This window comes from Gnatocerus cornutus, unplaced genomic scaffold (assembly GCF_029298725.1).
Source record: "Gnatocerus cornutus isolate USDA-ARS CGAHR unplaced genomic scaffold, icGnaCorn1.1 ctg00000028.1, whole genome shotgun sequence".
NCBI classification, from domain to species: Eukaryota; Metazoa; Arthropoda; class Insecta; order Coleoptera; family Tenebrionidae; genus Gnatocerus; species Gnatocerus cornutus.
In genome coordinates this window covers 2,103,843-2,128,267 of record NW_028275378.1, presented here as the reverse complement: position 1 = coordinate 2,128,267, position 24,425 = coordinate 2,103,843, and the positions used below count along the sequence as shown (strand labels likewise).

Here is a 24,425-nt window from a genome sequence, read left to right as displayed (position 1 = left end):
GACTGAGCGAAGAATAAAAGCAGACTAAACACATGCGTAATTGCAAAGGAATGCGATTCACCAGCGAAATGTTATCTCCAATGGGAGTAAAAGAATTTGCAGGTGGTGTTTACCATTGTACCATTTTTTAAGACCATGGAAAGATTTAAGTGTTGCGGTTTCTTACCTGGAGGATCGAATTCTTCGTTTTCTTACATTTTTAATTGTAACTGATTGGGAAAATGCAAGCGGAAAATTTGTCGCCGCGAAATTCTTCTACTGATAAGAAGAATTATAAGTTATGAAAACATCCGTGGGATTTATAAAGTTTATTTTTAATATCGTTTGGTCCCCTAGCGACTCTAATCGCCTCTTAAAAAAAACAACACAAAATTGTCAAAAAATCAGTTTTTATTATTTTTTTCGACCTTTTGCACTAGTGCCGCCGGTGATGGTGCCGCCTCTGGTCCCCCCTCTTCTCGTAGTACATGAAATTCTGCAAATCCTCCAACGTTAGTCCAAGCACCACCCTCCCCCTTCACTTACAATCAAAAACAGCGCCCCCAGCAGCACCCCTTTCATCTTCACATCCAAATCCACCGGAAATCGAATCCCGAAGTTGTCAGCCTCCGTGAACGCTTCTTGGACCAACCCGGCCCACTGCTTGGAGATCTTCCCCACGTCCTCACCCCCATCAGCTCTGGTGATGTGAAAATCCACGTCATTCCCGCAGCTGCAGGTGAAGAACGGGCCACTTATCTTGAAGACTGTCTCTCCGGCCGCGTTCTTCACCCGGAAGTTCGGGTAGATAAGACTCCACTCTTGCTCGACGGTCCCGATGACGTTTCCGGGGGGTGCCGACACCTCCAGGTTCTACAAACGCGGGATTTTCGGGGTGTTAAGACAGGAATGACAAGGTTCTAACTACACTTTTGGTGAAAATTGCGATTTTCATGAAATTGTCTTCTATTTAATATAACTTTATTCGTCCCTGACAGTTTGCCCCCGTCAATTCGTCCCCAAAGCAATTTGCCCAATGTTAAATTTGTCCCTAATAATTGAAGAAGTTAGATTTTTAGAATTTTTCATATATAGGACTATACTTTTCCAAGTTGAGACTCGTTATTATGGCCCTGCAATAACGATTACCGCAAACATTAGCAGTGGTTTCGAGGTTGTAAAGAACCCTGTCATAAATTAGTTCTTAGGTAGTCCGAGAGGTCTCAAGCCAGGACCGGACCGCAATTTTTTTTTGGTTTTCTCCTTTCATTTTAAAATTTACTAAATAAAATAAATCCCTGATTAGTATAATTTGTATATTAAAACAAAAAAAAAACAAATAATTGAAACAATTAATCGGAATCATAATTACTTACAGAGTCATCGCTATCTTCTTCTAAATTAATTACAAAAGGTGTAAAATTTGGCGACACAAAAGTATTCTCTACATCGACAACATGCCTGATACGATTTTTCCAAGTTTCCGACGTTATATCTGCAGCTTCTTGGCGAATTAAATCTACAACTTTTGAGCTTAGCGTCGGGAAAGTATTTTTTCTTCTAATTGATCTTTTTAATGTGCTCCAAATCAACTCGATTGAGTTGAGAACACAGTAGTATGGCGGAAGACGAAGAACGATGTGGCCCTGTTCTTTTGCATATTCATCTATCAAGGAGTCTTGAAAAAGACTGTTTTAGTAAAATCACAACCAGAAAAACAAACAAACAAACAGAACGCAACCGAACACCAAAAAAAAGCTCTTTACTGCACTGAGTACGAACGAGAAATAAACTTCTACGTGAAAATAGAAAGTTTGCTCAAGACTACCTGATTATCCCTTAAAACTTGCCCTTATTAGGATTTACCAACGGGTTGAGGGTATTATGGAATTATCTCTAAATTTTACAACAAGACAAGAGGAGAAAGTTTTTCTAAGACTATTTGAATAGAGTTCAAGCAAACTTTTGTACCTGGCAAACGTCATCTCTAAATTTTACAACAAGACAAGAGGAGAAAGTTTTTCTAAGACTATTTGAATAGAGTTCAAGCAAACTTTTGTACCTGGCAAACGTCATTAAATTATTATTTGTACAAAATCTTTTTTTCCAAATTTTTCACCAAATGTTGCCCTTGTGCTTGGCTACAGAAATTGAGATAAACTAACTCTTGTGATAGTACAGTTTCAGATACAGAAAATTGTTGGATCAAATCTTGGTGTTGACAAAATTTTTTTTATCAAAAATACAATTTACATATTTCCAAACACCAAATTTCGTCAAAAAATGTTGACGCGTGTTTTAATAGCAATCCTACCATTACCAGAGCGATGATTAAACAGTTTAATCTAATTTAAAACTAATTTTATCCTTATCCAATGTACAGCATCATTACGCTAATTAGCAAACTTTTGTCAAATTATCATTGGACACATCAACAGCATTTAAATCATGACAAAAAAAGTTTTGATCGTATTTGATCGAAGAGTTGCCACCAAAAGCACTGTTGGGTCCGATGCGGTCCTGGTCGAACCCTAGTGATGAGTTGCAACCACAATTTATGGTCTGCATTGTAGAGGCATTTAACTTTTACACAAAGACGTACCCTCATAAAAACGAGTCTCAACTTGGAAAAGTATAACTCAAAATCAAAATTTGTCAATTAAATTTCGTAACTTCGTTATTTTTTAGAACATTCAAAGGCTAGGTCTGAACTTCCAGGTAGATTTGGGTTATATTTTTTTTTACTTCCAAAGGCTATATAATAACTGTTTATGTTGTCTTACATAGGTATTAAAAAAAAATCACATTTTCAACATTATCTTGTGATTTGTCCACGGCATCCGCAATACCCAATATTTATAACTCGAGATCTACTATTTCCGCACTTTAAAAAAAATTAACGAAACCACACATTACTTTGTTTTACTCATACAAAATGGTCCCCTCTTTTAATTTTCTCGATTTTCAAGCCGATTTGTCGTTTTTGACAGAATAAAATTTTAAACTGTAACTCGAGATCTACTATTTCCAAACCTTAAAATGTTCAAGTAATACCGTTTACTATAACCATTTAGTCGTACAAAATGGTCCCATCTTTTAAACCTCATTTATTTTGAATACCACATTTCAAGGTCATTATTCGTCCAAATTTTGGGACTGTACACGAAATTTGACAGAATTTATGTATTGGGTTGTACTGTGAAAGGGTAGTTTTACGACTGTATGTTGGCACTGGTGTTGTCATCATCTTGTCATCAGATGACAGACCCTTGACAGAAATAATAACAACGATGAAGTTTATCAATTTTCGATGAATTGTATTACAAATAAAGTGGTATTGCTTTTTATTCCATTGTGATTAAAAGTTTAGGACTTTAACTTCACAACAAATTAGGTAGTCGAGACATTTATTAAGGATACAAATGTAGTGGTGCTATTGTTTAAAATGAACAGTTTGAAATGTGATAATGCCTGTTAATACAAATTAGGAATTTCTGAATTTTGACAAAAACTTGAATAGTGGCATAGTTTTTCGTTAAACCTAGAAAGTGTAAAGTAGCTCGATATACGAAATGGTTATCATCATCAGCAAGTTCTTCTAGTTCGTTGTTCGTATTAATCGCATGAATCGAATGAAGATAGTACCAGCAATACTTTGGTCGTAATTTCAAAAAAGTCCTCGTTTTTGTAAAAGACATCACCAGAGTCAATAGATGATGTGTTCAGTACAACAATAAATGAAAAATAATGCTTTTCTTTAGGCGCACGTAGTGAAACTCGGGATGTGGAATGGCTCTACCGTGGATTGTTTTTGAACCAACTTATCAGAGTGTATACGCGAAGTCTACGTGAAATTACATAAAATTAAAAACTTTTCAGGTTATAGTAAACAAATTTATTTTGACAGTGCCCCACTCCACCCCACTTTAACCGTATTGCCAACGGCCGCTAATTACCCTAAAGTCTACATACACTGCGCGCTCACATACACCTTCCGCCACTAAAATTTGCACGGAGGTATAGGTTCTTAACAAGGAGTAGTTTCCTCAATTTTGAACGCAATTTTGCTTTTTGAGCAAAAATAAATTTCGGCTTTAAAATTTGAACAAATCTAAAAAACGCCAAAAATTGTATATTTATACATAATTAGAAAGAGGAACCTTTATCAAAAATTGTGGCAGATGTGGATTTTAAATAATGTAGCGTTTTTATTTTTTTTTAAATTTTATTTGGTGGCGCCGTGTCGCGACGATTACTCCGTGGGCCCAAGGACGAACTTGAAAATGTCGATTGATGGCCAGTATGCTTTGAAAATCTGAATGTCGGGCTTCAAGACATTGACACTGTCAGTGTCACAGCTTTAAGGACGTTTGTTAAGCGTGCTAATAATACATTGAGGTTTTTGATAACACTTGTAATGTGAAAAGATGGAAAATAGTGTTTTTGTAGGCACATATTGTAGAAACACCTTTCGAACAGTAAACATTTTGGCGCGAATTTTGAATTTTTAAAATTGATGTCTGTAATCATAATTTGTTACTTCTCTATACGTATAATATTAGGCACAATATATTGTAGTTTTTCGCCTTTGAGGACGTCCAAATGCAGACCCACGGGGGGTTTGCCTGCCCTGGAAAAGTCAACATAACCTCAAACAACTGTCAGTGGGGCGCGGGTTTTTGGGGAAGGAACTACGCTAGGGTTTTGGGGGCTGGTAATCATGCAGAATCGGGACCTGAAAAATGACGGCTGACATTTTTGACAGCGTTCGGGTACAGACGGCCTGCAACGTTGCCAAATCGTTTGAGTTTAGAGGTGCGGTTGCATGTATAAAGAGTTGTGTAAAAGCAGGTTGTTTATAAAATAATTCCCAGAAGAAGGAAAAATAATAGCGTGAAGGTATTACTCACTTCTTGCCACATACATAAATCAAATCTAGCAACCCTAATTTTAACCGCCCAATAAAACCCGGTTTCTCAATTAAGATTATTATAATTTTGAATTTACTTTTGATTTTTAAAACTCGTTAATTATTGGAATAAATGGACTCCGTATGAATTCATAGTAGATTGTTCTACAAGTAATGAAAAATGATGGTTTTCGAATGACTACAAAGGGGTTGAATTAACGAATGCAGCGACTTAATTAACTTTTCACGAGCTGAAAAACACTTTTCTTACTACTATTTGCTGCTATTTTATCGTGTATCTAGTTTTTAAAGTTTAAAACAGACTTTCAAACGTAAATTTTAATTCAAATTATAACAAAAATGAAAGGATGGAAGGGCAAAATTATTCTGAACGTTAATAAAATTTTTCGTTTGATTCCTTTAAACACTACAATTGAACATTACATCTGCAATTGGTAGTGTTTTTCCACGCATCGTGCAATTCGATAGAAAAAGAATGTTTAAGCGTAAATTTGTTTTTTTGAACGAATGTTTTTTACTAAATAATTGTTATTAGATGAGAGACAAATGGCTTTGTATCTCACAAATTGGGGATTTCGTTAATGTCATTACTTTGACAAATTAATTTTGACGGTTCTTGTTTTGCGCTAAAAATAGTTAGGGTTTTTGAAACTTTTCTCCTTTCAGCGTAAAATGGGACAAAAACACCGAAGTAGTAAGCAACAGCGTTGTGGGTGTGTCAACCAGAAATGTAATCAAATTTCAATTTATTGTAAGCTTAGTAAGGCAGTACGACCAGGGATTAGCCTTTAACAACTACATAAAGTACCATGAATATCTTTAGAGTGACATTAGATTACTTATCCCCGACAGAAAAAAAATCAATTTGAGTTTGAATTTGAATTTGAAACAATTTTCACCAGTCTGGAAAAAAGCGATGTATAGTAGGTTCGATCCTCAGTGTGGAACTTTTATACAGTTTTTTCAGTTTAGTACATGAACATGAGCCTGGAAAAGACATTTTGTGTTGTCACGTTCTGCCTGAGATTATGCAGCCCCCTATGACGCAGTCTGAATCTTTCTTGTATTTGAGGCAACTTGGCAACAAAGCTGTCTTCGTGCCCGATCGCAGTACGCGGGCGCATGCGCACATGTCAGGTCCCGATTGTGCATGATTACCTGGGGGCTTTCTTTTAGGAAGAATTAGAAGGGATTCGGGCTCTGGGGGGCGATACTTACCAATTTGGGACTTCATAATGGTTTGCCATTTGTGCACTTGACGCAAGTTTGACATCTAGTTTTGACAGTTTGACAGAACCACAGATGTTTAGTGATAGAATGGCAACATGTCCGTTGCAACGAATTTCTATGCTTTCACAGTTGTTTGTTTATTTAAGATTGGAATCTTGGGGAATTAAGTTTGAAACGGTTGGCATCATTGTCTTTCTAGAAATTGACATTTGGTTATTTGACAAAATTTTATGTGAGTTTAGTTTACATTAAGGTCACTAAATCAAAGTTTCTGTTTTATAAAACATTTTGGTGGTTCAGACGCCCCTTTTACTCAAGGTTCCTAAATTAAGCAGGTTTGCTCGTTACAAAGGCTGAAACTCCACCCTCTTTTGGTTGCTAGGGACGTGCGACCATAAATGACGTCACAAGAAAGTTCTGTCAATTGTTTTGCGATGTAAAAACATTGTTGATCGCCATTGTTATTTAACAAAGTTCTTGTAGAAACATCAGAGTGCTGTTTTAAATAATAATAGCAATGAAAAAAATCAATCGGAATTTAAAAGAGCTTTCCGATGACGTATTCGCGCCAGTTTCAGAGGCCTGCTTCTATTGGCTCAAAACTTCAGTAACCTTGGCACGCGACGCTGTTTCAGTCGATAATACAGTTTCCATTTAACTTGTCAGTTGACATTGGCGGTTGGAGTGTGTTATTTTTCTTTAGTGTTCGCAAATTTGAACTTACGGTGTAAGTAAAATGTCTTGATGTTTATTAAATGTTATAAGTAAAATATAATTCATCTGAAATTCTGTTCATTTTCAACGCTTGTGTCTAAAATTAAAGTAAATCAAATAACTGAATCCTGACCAACGAACGTGGTACATTGTTATTACCATTTTTCAGTGTGATAAAAGAAAAACATTGCTTTCACGTCCAAAACATGGTAGTAATTAATAACTAGAATAATTGTATTTATTATACTATTGCTGGGAAGTTGTAACACGTGTTGTACTTAACCTAAAACTAGGTACAGGTAGGCAATTATCTGAATTTATGTTTTTGTAAAGGTTTTTAAATATCGCAGAGGAAATATCTGCCTAAAGCTGACTCGTACTGTAAGTTATTTCCATTCTTAGTTTGCTAGTTTCATGATCGAGAAAAGTTGTCCAAATCAAACAATACTTGACTTTCCGTTTAATTTACAATTTTTGAGTTTCTTCATTTATTGCTCTCATTTTTTAGTTTGTCTTTCAAGCTCAACTAATGACAGTAGGTATTTTTTATTTTATAATAAATAAAAAATTTCACTACGTGAAATAGGTGCAGCCGCGAACAACAAAATCTTAGACGTCATTTTTCTGGCGTTTCAAAAATTTGAGTGTAGTCTGTACATTACTGTCATTGTCATTACTGACATTTAAAACACCAAAGTATTGACAAGTTGTAATTAAAAATTATCATGAATGAAGTATTTAAAGTCGATAAAATTAGAATAATCTCTTTAGAACAGAGCGGTATAATTTACATTCAGGTTCTTGCAATATTGGAAATTCAGTGTATTTAGAAATTAAAAAATTAAAACTGTGAAAATTGACAATGCAAAAATTAAGGTTAGTAATTCTAAGTGGGGTTTTACACCATGCGACAGTTAAATGACATTCACGTCTTAAGATTTTTTCTCCCCGGCTGTACATACGAACGTTATAATTATAACAATTACCTAATAATTTAACTGAAATTACGTTTGTCTTAGAATCAAATTTAAATAATTAAAATTCTTTTTTTCTGGCTTTTTGTTCAGCAAAAGTGTTAATTACGTCATCGAAGTTCAAATTCCGGGCCATGGAATGTTGGATGGACAAAACAGCTAAGCTGCTTAACCTTTCCTGTCCCATTTCTTAGATAAGTTTTTGTCAATTTCAATTTTGAAAATGATCGCTCGGCACTAGCCGTAGTTAGAGGGATGGTAATAAATAGCAGAAATGCAGTGCAGACTTCAGAAAAGCTTGAAGACATAAAATGATTCTTGATAATTAATAAGTCAGCGAGTTCTCCTATAGAAGATGTCGAAAAGCGGATCGAAAATTAAGAATTTCCTTTGCAAACGAAATCGATATTAACTTTTTTCTACAAATTGACAAATACTAAAGCTTTTTCTAACAAATCGTTATCATTTAAATTTTGCAAAGTGACAGGTTGCAGGATACTGAAATTAGAAACATCTTAAATTGTGAGCAGCACAATGAACATACACCGCATTTGGCTCGATATCTCTTAGGAGTTTTTGAACTCCGCCATAAGTGCTTTTCATGTTATTATCTCATGTTATTTACGAAATATGATTACTAAAAATAGGAGATTTATAGGAACACACGCAATTACAGGGTAAAACATGACATTTCAAGCAATCTTTCCAAAACGGTTTAGTTCCACTATTATTATGTGTTTTATTATTACATACATATATTAATAATCCAATAAAATCGCAATAGCGCCTATTAATGTTTATTAATTTATTTCTTCATTACTAATACTTCTATTATAGACATGGATGAGAGACAAGAAAAGAAGAAGAATAATGAATACGGAGGGTGAATCTGTCAACCGGGATCATGACAAAGAAAAAACTGATGGCGCCCAAATTGTAACTACCGATAATAGACCACCAGAGGTAATAACGAATTGATTGATCAAGATAATTAGGGCAATGTAGTTTTTTGTCTTTGTTTTACATGTGCTTTGATTCGTTTTGCTGATTTATTGTTTTTCATGCATATGTAAGTAAGTGTGGTTTATTGCTCGTTAAATTAATGTTTTTTTTTTTATTTTCTTTACAGGAATTGCATATACCAGATTCATTAAAAGCATCAGATGTCGCCGATTTAACTACAGAGGACTTTAACGTCGTCAGAACAAAACTCACCTTTGTAGATAAGAGCGAGGGCATAAAACGTTTATTTGAACTTCCAGCATCTGGGGTCCAGATAACAGCCCCGAGGGGCTTTGGAAAATCAACATTTATGAATATGCTCGAGGTATTTTTGATGATAATAGTGGATAAAGATGGAAGGCCAATTTCAAATCCAGAGAGTTCTGATAATTACAAGATGTTTATGGAATTAAAGCTAGGTCAAAAGCATGGTCGATTTGTTAAGCAACATTGCGGTCAATATCCTGTGATTTCGTTGAGTCTTAAATGTGTGGAAGGTAAAACAGAATCAGATGTTTTAGACTCCCTAAGGGATGCTATTAGTGAGACATTCAAAAAGCATCTGTATCTGCTTGAAACAGCTCCTGACGGTTCTAAGAGCTTCAAAAATAAGAAACTGGAGGACATCGAACTATTTTTGAAATATTGTGATCGTAATAGGTTGGAGCAACTCACTGCAAGGAATGTAAGAATAGCTTTGCAATTCTTGTCTAGAATCTTGTACACTCACTTTAACAAGAAAGTTGTTATACTTGTAGACGAGGCCGACCCGCCCATTATGAAAGCTATTACAGACAAGGTGGGAAATGAGACCCTGAAATTCCTCATGCGTCTTCTTATGAGTATGTTGTCAGCAGGCTTGAAGGATAACGATTTTTTGGAACGTTCATTAGTTAGTTCTTGTGTTCTCTTTTCAGGCACATATCCCTGGGAGATAAACAATCAATATCATGCTCTGTTCCTCCAAACAAAACATATTTCTGAAATATATGGATTCACAGAACAAGAAGTACAAAATCTGTTGGAGAATGCTGCATTGCAAGCAGTGAATGATTTTGATGGTGTTAAAAAGTGGTATAATGGATACCAAACGTTAAATGAAGATGGGGCAACGATTTACAGTAGCTGGTCTGTTCTAAACTATTTGAGCAAGAGTTTTGAACAAGGAAATAAAATGTTTGACACTTATTGGCCTAACTCAGGCTTTTTTAGAAAAATTGCTTGTGCATCACGAGATATATAAGAGAATCAACGAACTTATTAATGGCGAGAATTCTATAATAGTGGTAGCTGAGGCAGACGTTGATAATATATTGGAGTTGAAAAATACGATTTCTTTTCGATCTACAAAGTTGAATGAGAAACAAGTGGATTTCTTCTTGCAGCTACTGTGGGATGAGGGTTTGTTGAATGCAGTTGAGAAGTATGGGGATACTGTAGTACTAAAGATCCCATACTTTGAGATTAAGACGGAAATCCAACGTAAATGTTACACTCAGTCGCTTTTTGAAACCAAATATAAGCTCAAACCTGAGAATATAGAGAGATACATAGAAGCACTGAATCGACTGCTATTAACAAATAGTAATGAACAAGCAAATAAGAATGAAGAAAAAGGTGAAATAGAGGAATCTGAGGAAGGGGCAACTGAAAAATGTGAAGAAGCAATACGCAACCTTGTTAATGCGGTTTCACTTCTTTTCTCAGGTGATGCGGTAATTCCATTTAATGAACCAGAGTTACATCACATCCTGTTTTTTTTAACATATAATAACAAGCTTTTCACAACACAGTCTAGTAGGGCAGTTGTGAAAGTATCAGAAGAGTTGCGAGATACCGACGAACTGAAGAAGTTTTATCCACGCGAGGCCAAGACAGGTTCTCAAAGTAAGGGAAAAGAGAAACATGGAAGAAAAAACGAGTGTGACATATGTGTGACTCGTGGAACAGGTGGACTCATATTGGAATTAAAATTTCTCAAGGAGGATAAAGCAAAGGAAAATTCAAGAGCTGCGCTTGAACAAATTATTGAAAAAAATTATTATAAGATTTTTGACAAAGACGAGTATAAATATGTTAGAACCAAAATCTATGTTGGGTTGTGTTTAAAAAAAAACTTGGATGTGGCAGCGCATTACTTAGTCGACAATATTGATATAAACAGAGCAAAAATTGTATGTAGCAACAAATAAGTTTTCTTTAGATATTTTCTTTTTTTTTGTTTATTAGGTGTATGTATTTTCATTTCAGTTAGTTGATAAAATAATCTAAGAATCATTGTATATTGTATTAATAATAAAATATTTTGGTAAAAAGTTTGAAATAAAATGTCACAAAATCAACTTTTCACACAATAATGACCTGTTATTCTGTCAATTGACCAAAGGGCTATGAGTCGAAGACATACCAATAAACGGTGTAAGCTGTCGTTAAAGAGGAGATGCTATAAGAATAGATTGACTCTGTAAATATTGGGGTGTTGAAAATCGAGGGTAGAATGGTAATGAAAAATAAAGGAATATTCATCAATGAATCTCGACTAAGGTATGTATATTCTTTTATGGGGTAAAGGAAAACTCACTATTTTGAAGATGCTTATTAAGTGTACTAAATTATATAAGAAGAATTAAAATTACAAGAAGAAATAAAAATTTTTTAATCTTTCATATTCAGGACTAACTCAAAATCAAAATTTGTCTATTAAATTTCGTAACTTTGACCGTTTTAAAGTTAGAACATTGAAATTTGGAAGATTCATCATTTTGAAGAAGTGTATTAAAGAAGAAGTGTATGAAATTATAGAATTTTAGATCAAGAAATAAAAATTTTAAAATTTTTCATATGCAGGACTAACTAAAATTAAAATTTGTCTATAAAATTTCGTAACTTCAGCAGTTTTAAAGTTTGAACCACCAAATTTGGTACATTTACTTCTTTCAGCATGCTTATTTAGGGTATTAAATTATAGAATTTTAAAACAAGAAGTAAGAATTTTAGAATTTTTTATATGTAGGACTAACTCAAAATCAAAATTTGTCTATAAAATTTCGTAACTTCGATAATTTTAAAGTGCGAACCACCAAATTTGGTACATTTACTTCTTTCAGCATTCTTATTTAGTGTATTAAATTATAGAATTTTAGAACAAGAAGTAATAATTTTAGAATTTTTTTATGTCGGAAGGACAAACTCAAAATTCCTTAAATTCCAAAACATTGACAGTTTTAAAGTTATAACAATTAAATTTATTTGCTAGTTTGGAAATGCTTATTAAGTGTAATAAATTATAGAATTTTAGAACAAGAAGTTAAAGTTTAAAATTTTTTATATGTAGGACTAACTTAAAATCAAAATTTGTTTATCAATTTTCGTAACTCCTAAAGTTTTAAAGTTAAAATAGTCAAATTTGGTATATTTACTAGTTTGGAGATGCTTATTAAGTGTATTAAATTATAGAATTTTAGAACAAGAAGTAATAATTTTAAAAATTTTCATATGCAAGACTTACTTAAAATCAAAATTTGTCTATTAAATTTCGTAACTCCTACAGTTTTAAAGTTAACATAGTCAAATTTGGTATATTTACTCCTTTGAAGATGTTTATTGAGTGTATGAAATTATGGAATTTTAAAACAAAAAATAAGAATTTTTGAATTTTTTTTAGATACAGGACTAACTCAAAATCAAAATTTGTCTATTAAATTTCGTAACTTCGACAGTTTTAAAGTTCGAACCACCAAATTTGGTACATTAACTTCTTTCAGGATGCGTATTTAGTGTATTAAATTATAGAATTTTAGAACAAGAATTACAAATTTTAAAACTTTTTATATGCAGAACAAACTCAAAATCAAAATTTGTCTATTAAATTTTGTAACTTCGACAATTTTAAAGTTAGAACATTCAAATTTAGAAGATTCACTATTTTGAAGATACTTATTAAATGTATTAAATTATAGAATTTTAGAACATGAAATAAAAATTTAAAATTTTTTCATATGCAAAACAAACTCAAAATCAAAATTTGTCTATAAAATTTTGTAACTTCGACAGTTTTAAAGTTCGAACCACCAAATTTGGCACATTTACTTCTTTCGGGATGCTTATTTAGTGTATTAAATTATAGAATTTTAGAATAAGAAGTAAGAATTTTAGAATTTCTCATATGCAGGACCAACTCAAAATATCAAAATTTGTCTATAAAATTTCGTAACTTCGATAGTTTTAAAGTTAAAATAGTCAAATTTGGTATGTTTACTCCTATGTCTATTAAGTGTATGAAATTTTGGAATTTTAGAACAAGAAATAAGAATTTTAGAGTTTTTTCATGTGCAGGACAAACTCAAAATCAAAATTTGTCTATAAAATTTCGTAACTTCGACAGTTTTAAAGTTTGAACCTCCAAATTGTAAGAATTTTAGTAACCTGGTATTTTGAACTGATTCTATTTTATAAAATTACCTGAAATTTCCGAATTATGAAATTATAATTTAACTTGCCGATTTTTTTATTATTTTTTGTTCCGGCCAATCGTTATAGAATTCTATTACAAACAGATGAGTTGAATTGATACCTATGAAAATAAGTCAGAAAACCTCCCAGAACTTCACATGGGTTTAACATGGCCTTAAATGACCTTAAGACAGGTACTCACTTGGAGGCAGCACGGAAAGCAGCAACTCTGGCAGGCTAGAGGCCGGTAGAAGTGCATCACCTTGTTGTTGTAGTTGTCCAAAATCCTCATATCAAACGGCCGAACTGCGTGGAGACAATTCCGCGTGCAGCAGTCGGTGTCTTCGGCGGCGAAGTAGACGTCCTGGCCAAGAGTGTTGCGGATATGGAATTTCGTCTCGGTGACGAAGTGGGTGACCACTACGAGACTCTTCTAAAAGCGTGACTTTCCGGGGTTAACTCACCTTCCAGAAGCTCGACCTTCTGGTGGACGAGTAATTGGTCGACCATGGATAAGTACTCGAGGCCTGGAGGACAATGTGGAGGTCCTGGAGGGTGGGCCAGGAAGTTTTGAGGCATGGGTTGGTGTAAAACAGGTCCGGGGACGTACGGGGGCGGTGGGTATGTCAAGCTGGGGTCTCCTGGGGGAAAACGTGAAGCGCGTTTTTAGTACCTCCATGTTGGTGGGGAAATACGTACGGGGCAGTTCTATCGTTGAAATTTTAGAGGAGTCCATTGCGGCGACTGGCACTAATAAATTTGAGATTTTTGGAAAGAATACTTGTGGAGATAAAAGAGATAAATCGGTCGTATCTGTGGAGGACTTTCGGCAATGGAAATTATGAATCATAAATCGAAGAATATTATTTTTATCTGTTTATCTAGCGGATGGAGAACAATGGTATCTCTGGTCGACAAAATTTTGCTTTTATTTCGTAAAAATCGAAAAGAACACGATGCTAAGAATCCTTGAAATTTAAAGAAGATTGTCAAAATAAATAGAAAATTTCCAAAATTTCTGGAAAAATTTTTGAAAAAAAAAGTTTTTGTTTTTTGGACGCCTTTCGTAAACTACTTGTCTCATTTAATTGAAATTTGCACAGATAATAGACTTCGAACTGCTCTTTCAATAGATATATAATTCAAAGCAATTATTGTTGTTTTCGCTTTGAAAAAGTTCCTTGAAAATCACTCCAAAAAGACCTCCTGAAAAATCCTATTTCCGTCAATATCTAGTTTATCTGTGAAGCAAAATTACGTTATTATGGCTCATTTTACGCAGGATTTCACGCTGAATTCAAAACTCTGCTAATTTTTCACGTACGTCAACAAGTAACTGAGTTATAGCCGATGAAAATTTCGGGTTGTCGCCAGATGGCTAAAATTTTGAAAGTCCGGTTCTCCATATCTTGGAAATTATGACAGATAGAGAGATGCGGTTTTTGCCTTCGTTTTTCCAACATTCCGTTGGCTAAAAATTCGCTCTTACATTTTTCGGAATTCAAAAATTTCTTTTTTTAGAAAAATATTTTTTGGCAACCTAATTCGATCTGTAATCTAAATCTAATTCGATCGATGTCCAGTTTATTTTTTGAGTAATCTTAACTTATTACATATCATTTTACGCAGAATTTCACGCAGATTCCAAATCTGTGCGCAAAATCCTGGTACGAATATAAATAGCCTAGAGTTATAAGCGATTAAATGTTCGGATAGTGTCACGTCTGTGACGGGGTCTTTCAATGACGACACGGTTATGGGAGTATTTATTGTTTATTCTTAACTAATTCCTACTAACTACATTGATACTAATCTAATGACTTAAGACTACGTACTTACAATATAGGGGTAGACATTTGTCCCACGCGGCCACAATCCACTTAACAATCACAACGACCACCAACTACCAGCTCTCTAGTCCCTACCACTTCTACCACTGGCTAACTCTACTACTACTGGCTAACTACCCCTTGTACGTTGCCCATGTCACCTCGTTTCCGCAAGCTGACTTTGCTAGTCCTCCGTTTTGAAGTGCTAGCTAAGCCACTTGCGAAAACCCGGTGCAACGTACAAAGGTAGTTAACCTCTTAGTCGCAGCAATTCTTATTAATTGCTGACATATGCCCACCCCTTAAGAATTGTCGTCCCGACAATTAACTTATAGCCTAAACCTTAACTAAATTATCCTAACCATTTACATCTCTATCTTATGCCTAATCTCCTCTTCTGTCCCGCACTTCCCTCATGTCCGGAAACGTTGACTCTTTGCATCCTGTCACTAGCTTCGACTAGGAGAACAAGCAGAACTTCCCCACACCTCGGAGTGGAACTCTTCCAACCGCACTGACGGGTCTTTCTAGGTGCAAAACTCGTACTGCTCTGGAGAGGGGCTTCGTCTTGGTCACTCTTGGGTTGTACCTTCTTCTTGACCATTTAGGAACTCTTACTCAGGAGGATCTTACTTAGGTTTTCAGGAAAGTTGCGTGGTTACAGGATTCTTAATAAGGGTGAGGTTAATGTAAGCAGGGAAAAAGAATGGTCGGTCTCGTTGTCCTCGCCGCTCCTTCGGCACCATGTATCAACTCAAGTAGCTTGACCTCCAGCCGTCCCTTCCAGATCACGCAGTTTCTTGTTGGTTCCGTTGAGTGGTAACTCTGCCTCCACTTTGCCCTCCGGTTCTTTGATGGTACTTCTGGAAGTCTGATGTTCCCTCTAGCCTACCACTAGGACAGTCTGGTCTTGTCGTGACATCTCGGACGGTCCATCGGTGATGGGACAAACAAAAACAACAATTACAAACTAAAATACTTAACTCCTAATCTAACCTTACAAGCTATTTACAAATTTCTCTATCGTTTACACGTATTACCTTACTCTAAAACTGCTGACAACAAGAATGCGAAAATAACATTGTTGTTGTCTAGCCGACCTTCACCGTTTGATCAGCTGTTCCATTAATCGCGTATATCTTCCAACCCAAATAAAATTTAAAATATCCCTCTTTAAAAAAGTTTCCCGTTTTTTCCCATTCTTTTTTTTTTTCTGTGTCTGTTGGCTTACCTTGTTTTACTCTCTCTCCTCTTCGCTCAAATTCCTTGGTGGGTAGAGTGTAATACTGGCACTCTGCCCCTTTGCCAATCCGAGTAGGGTCTCCTTCCCTATTTTCACATGGCACGTACTCTGCGTTACCCTACTGTCCTCCTCTGGCAGTCTCCGAGACCTCTCTTCCTGGGAAGGGCAACCGTTTTCTTTATGCTTCCTCCTACAAATCTTTCTAATCGTCCTGACGATTAGATACTAAATTAATACGAAGAACACAACAGACATCGCTATAACGATCGGTTGGTGCCACCGCTGTTCCATCCATGTGCACCTGGAGTGGTGACGGCTACCAATCCAATTGGGTTTCGGCGAATCAAAACATAGACCAACTCTACAGATAATACCATTTTCCAGTACATCCTCACACTGATTTCGACTAAGTCCTGTTGAACAAAGTTGTCATGGCATAACACTAACAATAACCTAAAATCACAAGAAATTTTTATCCTAATATTAAAAAAAACAAACAAGAAAAAAAAAAAATTGTATGCCTAAAACTTAATAATAACATATTTTAGACGTCATCGCTACTGGCCGGACTCGTCCATGGGTCGTAATAACTAAGTATACGACTGACGTGAACAATTTCCCTTTTTGATTTGTTGTTTGAACCCCGTTCGATTTCGTAATTGACGTCGTTAACCTTTCTGGTGATTGTGTATGGTCCGAACCATCTGCACATCAATTTTGGGCTTTTGCCCTTTTTCCTTGCAGGCATGAACAACTTTACCTTATCATTCACCTCAAATTCCAAATTTCGATGTTTTTCATCATAACGTTGTTTGTCGTATTGTTGACGTTTCGTGATGTTTTCTGCTGCGTTTGCTTGAATCGCCAACAATCGTTCTCTTAGCTGAATAATATCCGCATTCTCTATCTCAGCCTCCGTGAGATTTGCCTGGGAAGGCAATGTTGCTAACCTACCGAAAATTACCAAATAGGGTGGATACCCCGTCGTTGCTTGCACGCTCGTGTTGTATCCAAATGTGACTGCTTTCACGTACTGGTCCCAATCTCGCTGGTCAGTGCTCGTAAACATGGCAAGCATTTTAGCAAGAGTCTTGTTGTACTTTTCGACAAGACCGTTACACTGCGGATGGTACGTCGTTGTGTACAGATCTTTTGCGACTCCCATTAGTTTAAGAAGTTCGGTTACCATCTGACTCCTAAAAACTGTTCCTCGATCACTTAGAAAACAACGCGGCGCCCCGTATATACAAATTAAATTCTCAAAAATAAATTCGGCTACACTTTTGGCTGTGGCATCTCGCAGCGGTCCAGCTATCGCGTATCTGGACACATATTCCGTACATACTATAACCATAGTGTTTCCTGATCGAGATTTTGGAAAAGGCCCCATTAAATCTACTGATACCATTGACCAAACTCGGCCAACCGGAATTGGGTGTAGCAGCCCCGCTTTCTTCTTAAAGTCCTCGCCTTTTTTGGACTGACAGTCTGTACAACCCCTAACGAACTTCTCAACATCCTTTTGTAGTTTCGACCAATAGTACCGTTCCCGAATTTTGTTCAGGGTTTTTGTGGTGCCTAGATGTCCGCTAAGAGGATCGCAATGGTGGTTGTAAAGGATTTCTCCAATTAGATCTTTCGGGATAACTAGCAGTTCGTCAATTCCAGTTGCATTTGCATTCTTTTTATACAACACTCCATCCTTTATAACAAAGTTTTTTGACCTTTTCCTGACTCCGATTGGTAACTCATCGTCACTTTGTTTTTCTATTGCTGTTATGAGCTCTTTTAACTCGTGATCTTCCAATTGTTGCTCTCTCAGTTCTTGGTTTGATGTCAGATATGTGGGAATTTCATCTGCCTCTATTTCGTCGCTGATCTTTCCAATCAATACTGGGTTTCTTGACAGGCAATCCGCGTCTTGATGCTTTGAGCCGCTTCGATGCTCGATGCTATAGTCAAATTCTGACAATTTTATTGCCCATCTTGCTAGTTTTCCTGTTGGGTCCTTAATTGTTTTTAACCATCTGATAGCGCTGTGATCAGTTATAATCTTCACATGTCGTCCATGAATTAGATGTCGTAGATAAGACAAAGCCCATACGCATCCTAAGCATTCCAGTTCCGTAATTCCCAAGTTCCTTTCATTTTTTGTTAAGCTCCGACTGACGTACGCAATTGGATGGCTTTCTTGTTCTTCGTTTTGTTGTAATAAAACGGCCCCTAAGCCTTGAAGGCTGGCGTCAACTCTCAATTCACAATCCTTGTTTGGGTTAAACCGTTGTAGAACTGGAGCTGTGGTCATTTTCTCCTTTAAAGTTTTAAACGCTTGCTCTTTTTCGTCGCCCCATAAGAATGGCGTGTCCTTCTTTGTTATTTCGTGCAGTGGTCGTGCGATGGATGAAAAATTTTGAATAAATTTTCTGTAGTAGTTGCACATTCCTAAGAAACGTTGAACTGCCTTGACTGTACGTGGTGTAGTAAATTTGGCGATACCCTCTATTTTCTTTGTATCCACACTAATACCGTTTGTACCCACTCTGAAGCCAAGAATATCGATCTCTTTCTTCATGTACACACATTTACTTGGTTTAAGAGTAAGTCCTGCATCTTGTAGACGTTGGAAAACTCTTTTCAACTTATCAATGTGTTCCTCTATAGTCTTTGAAAAAATTATAATGTCATCCAAATACAGTAAGATGTCCTTCCATTTCATGTCGAAAAATAACTTGTCCATGAGCGCCTGAAATGTTCCTGGAGCATTGCATAGTCCAAACGGCATGACTTTGAACTGGTACTGCCCCTGACCTTGAGCCACGAACGATGTGTACTCTTTGCACTTTTCTTTTACGGCCACTTGCCAGTAACCACTCATTAGATCTAATGTGGAAAACCAATTCGAGTCGTGCCCAATGTACGTCAACACATCATCAATGTTCGGTATGGGATAATTCCATTTCTTAGTCACTTGATTCAACTTCCGATAATCGATACAAAATCTCATATTTCCATCTTTTTTCTTCGCCAAAACTACCGGAAATCCCCAAGGACTATTACTGGGTTCAATTACATCGTCTTGTAACATCTCCTAGATCTGGTCATCAATAATATTGCGTTCCTTGTGAGACACTCGGTAGGGTTTGCATTTGATTGGCTTAGCATCTCCGACGTCGATGTCATGTTCCACCAATGTGGTTTTACCTAGCTGCGATGGTAAACTGGCGAAAATTCCGGAAAAATCTTTTAACAATTTCTTTAGCTGTTGCTTGGCTTCATCATTCAATTCGTTGTCGATGTTATGGTCTTCTGTACGCACTTGATCAGTCTCGAGTGTTGTTTGCAAGGTAAACTCATCCGCATTTAATGTGACCGAATCTTCTTGTAACCAAGCTAACGTAGTGCCTTTAAAAATTTTTATTGGTGTATTTGCCCTTGTGCTGATGACAACGTCCAAAGAGCCTTTGTTGCAGTCCAATTGTTCCAAAAGTAGGCCTCTTTTGACCAAGAAATTCTCGTTTTTCGCAATCACTAAGTTTTCTGCTGAGTTGGGAATTCCCTCGACACTTAACGTCATTTGTTTTTCCTTTCCGGGTCGTATGACGCAATCTTGGGATGCCGTAACTTTAATTCTTTGGTCAGCGTTTATCGTTGTCTGTAGTGACGTCTCGGCTGGGTCATTGAGTTCTGACCTGATTACGTCTGTCCTCGTGTCGTCTTCTTTCTTGAAATGAATTTTTCCCTTACCAAAGTCAATTATTGCTGTTTCCCGCATTAAAAATTGTACGCCTAAAATAAGTGGACTTGGCAAGTTCTCTACAATGATGGCCTCATCCTCGAATTTCTGATCATCCACCATTATACTAAAATCCGTTTTTCCCCACGTCGACACTCTATGGTTACCTACCGTTTTTAGAAAAATATGACTACCTCTTATATCTAAATTACCTACCCAATCTCTTGAAATTAAATTAGAGCTACATCCCGTATCTATGATTATGTCTATTAATTTACCCTGTAACCTACCCTGTATTTTTAAAATATCCTGTCGCGCCCGTATACCTAACAAACTATTTGCGAGGACGACATCCTGACGCGCCCGCAATGCCGCCCTTAGACTTTTGGGACATTTTCCTTCGTTCCTTGCTGACTCGATTTTTTGTCTGGATTGAATTTGTTTCTGCAATCCCTAGCAATGTGACCAATTTTTCCGCAAACAAAGCATTTTCTTCCATCTTGGTTCTTTTGGGAATTGCGACAAGCAGCCGCGAAATGACCTGGCTTTGAACACACAAAACATTTGGGACGTCCATCTTTTGTTCTTGTGGTCGGTAGCGTTCTGTTGGTCGAAAATTTTGAATTTCCGGTCTCTCGCGTATCCTGGTTAGTCCATTGGCGATATTCCCTCGTCGGACTTTGAGTTGTCAAAAATGCTGCGTCCGCAGACATGCTGTTTATTAGCGTCAGTTTCTTAACCTCGCTAATTTTAAACGCTAAGCATTTAATGTCGTCCTTAGTCATGTCCGGCTTTGCAAACATATAGAAAGTTTCGGCTAATGCCGGTGATAGCCCTCTCTCAAATCGAGATCTGAAGGTCTCGTCAGACATCGCGGGGTCAATTTCCTGTTGCAACGCCAACAGTTCGAAAAAAAAAGGCCTTAATATCTTCGTTTAAACCCTGTTTTCGATTTTCAAATCTAGTCCTAACCGCTCTTTTGGAATCACCGCCTCCAAATTCTTTGAGAAAATCCTCCATCAATTGTTTCCAATTCTTTGTCGCGTTATCCGGTTTTGTTATGTATTTCTGGAACCATCCTAGAGCCGCTTTTTCCAAAAACACAGGTAAATAAGAGATTTTCAATTTGTCGTCCCAGGAGTTCATCAAGGCAACCCTGTCGTACGACTCGATAAAACTGGTGGGTTTGGAACTAGCCGGATTAAATGTGGGGGGTGCCAAAAATTTCGGTAAAGCCGGTGTCTTATTTGAAGATAGTGCATCCCGTAACGTCACGTTCGCCATTCTGTCCTGTTCTTTATCCTCGTCTTCGACTTCGTCTTCGCTTTCGCCCTCGTTACTACTACTAGAACTTTCCAACGTAATAATCTCCGAGTTTTGTTCCTCGCGTTCTAACTCAGAACCCTCTGCTTTCCCCAAAATCCTTTGAATTTCGCTTAAAGTATCCTCAGGTACGTTTCGCACCGATAATTCAAGCTTTACGTTAGCCCCCGTATTTTGAAATTGTTCAGTACTGCGATATGTTGGCTTGAATTCTTTGTATTCCGCTTCCCTTTGTCTACTACGTGTTACTGGAGGTGATCCCCGGTCCGTCATTCGAATTTTTAACTAGCGCAAAATCGACTCCCATCACTATGTCATCTTTACTCGACCCTTACTACTCACACGATCACATCGGTACTTTCTCATAGTTGAGATGAAACAAATATGAAGATTTGTTTCCTGAGATCAAAACACCGCGCCTCCACCATATATGTCACGTCTGTGACGGGGTCTTTCAATGACGACACAGTTTTGGGAGTATTTATTGTTTATTCTTAACTAATTCCTACTAACTACATTGATACTAATCTAATGACTTAAGACTACGTACTTACAATATAGGGGTAGACATTTGTCCCACGCGACCACAATCCACTTAATAATCACAATGACCACCAACTACCAGCTCTGTAGCCACTACCACTTCTACCACTGGCTGACCCTACTAATACTGGCTAACTACCCCTTGTACGTTGCTCATGTCACCTCGTTTCCGCAAGCTGACCTTGCTAGTCCTCCGTTTTGGAGTGCTAGCTAAGCCACTTGCGAAAACCCGGTGCAACGTACAAAGGTAGTTAACCTCTTAGTCGCAGCAATTATTAATTGCTGACAATATGCGGTTTTCTCTAAGAATTTTGATGATTTCGTGCAGATTTCTGCTGTTTTTTTGCAATTCAGCCGTTGAATCTTGGTAAAAAGTCATGATTTAGTAGATTTCGTGCTCTTCTTTGCGAATTCAAGCCTGAAAACAACGAAAATCGGCGAGAAATCGTCGTTTTGCATCGAAATAGGCGGTTTTCTGTAAGAATTTTGATGATTTCGTGCAGAATTCTGCTGTTTTCTTGCAATTCAGCCGTTGAATCTTGGTAAAAAGTGATGATTTAGTAGATTTTGTGCTCTTCTTTGCGAATTCAAGCCAGAAAACAACGAAAATCGGCGAGAAATCGTCGTTTTGCATCGAAATATGCGGTTTTCTGTAAGAATTTTGATGATTTCGTGAAGAATTCTGCTGTTTTCTTGCAATTCAGCTGTTGAATCTTGGTAAAAAGTTATGATTTTTTAGATTTCGTGCTCTTCTTTGCGAATTCAAGCCAGAAAACAACGAAAATCGGCGAGAAATTGTCGTTTTGCATCGAAATATGTGGTTTTCTGTAAGAATTTTGATGATTTCGTGCAGAATTCTGCTGTTTTCTTGCAATTTAGCCGTTGAATCTTGGTAAAATGTGATGATTTAGTAGATTTCGTGCTCTTCTTTGCGAATTCAAGCCAGAAAACAACGAAAATCGGCGAGAAATCGTCGTTTTGCATCGAAATAGGCGGTTTTCTGTAAGAATTTTGATGATTTCGTGGATAATTATGCTGTTTTCTTGCAATCCAGCCGTTGAATCTTGGTAAAAAGTCATGATTTTGTAGATTTCGTGCACTTCTTTGCGAATTCAAGCCAGAAAACAACGAAAATCGACGAGAAATCGTCGTTTTGCATCGAAATATGCGGTTTTCTGTAAGAATTTTGATGATTTCGTGCAGAATTCTGCTGTTTTCTTGCAATTCAGCCGTTGAATCTTGGTAAAAAGTTATGATTTTTTAGATTTCGTGCTCTTCTTTGCGAATTCAAGCCAGAAAACAACGAAAATCGGCGAGAAATCGTCGTTTTGCATCGAAATATGCGGTTTTCTGTAAGAATTTTGATGATTTCGTGCAGAATTCTGCCGTTTTCTTGCAATTCAGCCGTTGAATCTTGGTAAAAAGTCATGATTTTGTAGATTTCGTGCTCATTTTTGCGAATTCAAGATAGAAAACAACGAAAATCACAGAAATCGTCGTTTTGCATCGAAATATGCGGTTTTCTCTAAGAATTTTGATGATTTCGTGCAGAATTCTGCTGTTTTCTTGCAATTCAGCCGTTGAATCTTGGTAAAAAGTGATGATTTTGTAGATTTCGTGCTCTTCTTTGCGAATTCAAGCCAGAAAACAACGAAAATCGGCGAGAAATCGTCGTTCTGCATCGAAATATGCGGTTTTCTGTAAGAATTTTGATGATTTCGTGCAGAATTTTTCTGTTTTCTTGCAATTCAGCCGTTGAACCTTGGTAAAAAGTTATGATTTTTTAGATTTCGTGCTCTTCTTTGCGAATTCAAGCCAGAAAACAACGAAAATCGGCGAGAAATCGTCGTTTTGCATCGAAATATGTGGTTTTCTGTAAGAATTTTGATGATTTCGTGCAGAATTCTGCTGTTTTCTTGCAATTGAGCCGTTGAATCTTGGTAAAAAGTGATGATTTTGATGATTTCGTGCAGAATTCTGCTGTTTTATTGCAATTCAGCCGTTGAATCTTGGTAAAAAGTGATGATTTTGTAGATTTCGAGCTCTTCTTTGCGAATTCAAGCCAGAAAAAAACGAGAATCGGCGAGAAATCGTCGTTTTGCATCGAAATATGCGGTTTTCTCAAAGAATTTTGACGATTTCGTGCAGAATTCTGCTGTTTTCTTGCAATTCAGCCGTTGAATCTTGGTAAAAAGTCATGATTTTGTAGATTTCGTGCTCTTCTTTGCGAATTCAAGCCAGAAAACAACGAAAATCGGCGAGAAATCGTCGTTTTGCATCGAAATAGGCGGTTTTCTGTAAGAATTTTGATGATTTCGTGCAGAATTCTGCTGTTTTCTTGCAATTCAGCCGTTGAATCTTGGTAAAAAGTGATGATTTAGTAGATTTTGTGCTCTTCTTTGCGAGTTCAAGCCAGAAAACAACGAAAATCGGCGAGAAATCGTCGTTTTGCAACGAAATAGGCAGTTTTCTG

General features: G+C 36.7%; 1 protein-coding gene, 1 long non-coding RNA gene and 1 pseudogene across 3 annotated transcripts; 1 reads left to right on the top strand and 2 right to left on the bottom strand.

Moving 5' to 3' along the window:
- Positions 1-389: 389 nt before the first annotated feature.
- LOC148166080 (phospholipid scramblase 1-like) lies at positions 390-14,051 on the bottom strand. Its single transcript, XM_088049451.1, has 5 exons — positions 13,981-14,051; positions 13,746-13,922; positions 13,484-13,701; positions 526-852; positions 390-475 (listed from the first exon to the last, which is right to left on the bottom strand). The coding sequence occupies exons 1-5, from the start codon at positions 14,015-14,017 to the stop codon at positions 416-418; spliced, it is 819 nt and encodes a 272-aa protein (XP_087905577.1). The 5' UTR covers positions 14,018-14,051; the 3' UTR covers positions 390-415.
- LOC148166082 (uncharacterized) lies at positions 4,220-6,620 on the bottom strand. The gene is made up of 3 exons (XR_015771058.1): positions 6,387-6,620; positions 6,128-6,334; positions 4,220-4,609 (listed from the first exon to the last, which is right to left on the bottom strand). It is a non-coding gene; the product is annotated as an uncharacterized LOC148166082 (long non-coding RNA).
- Positions 6,775-11,021, top strand: LOC148166081 (uncharacterized; annotated as a pseudogene). Its single transcript, XR_015771057.1, has 3 exons — positions 6,775-6,866; positions 8,665-8,790; positions 8,957-11,021. The product of XR_015771057.1 is annotated as an uncharacterized LOC148166081 (transcript).
- Positions 14,052-24,425: the final 10,374 nt, after the last annotated feature.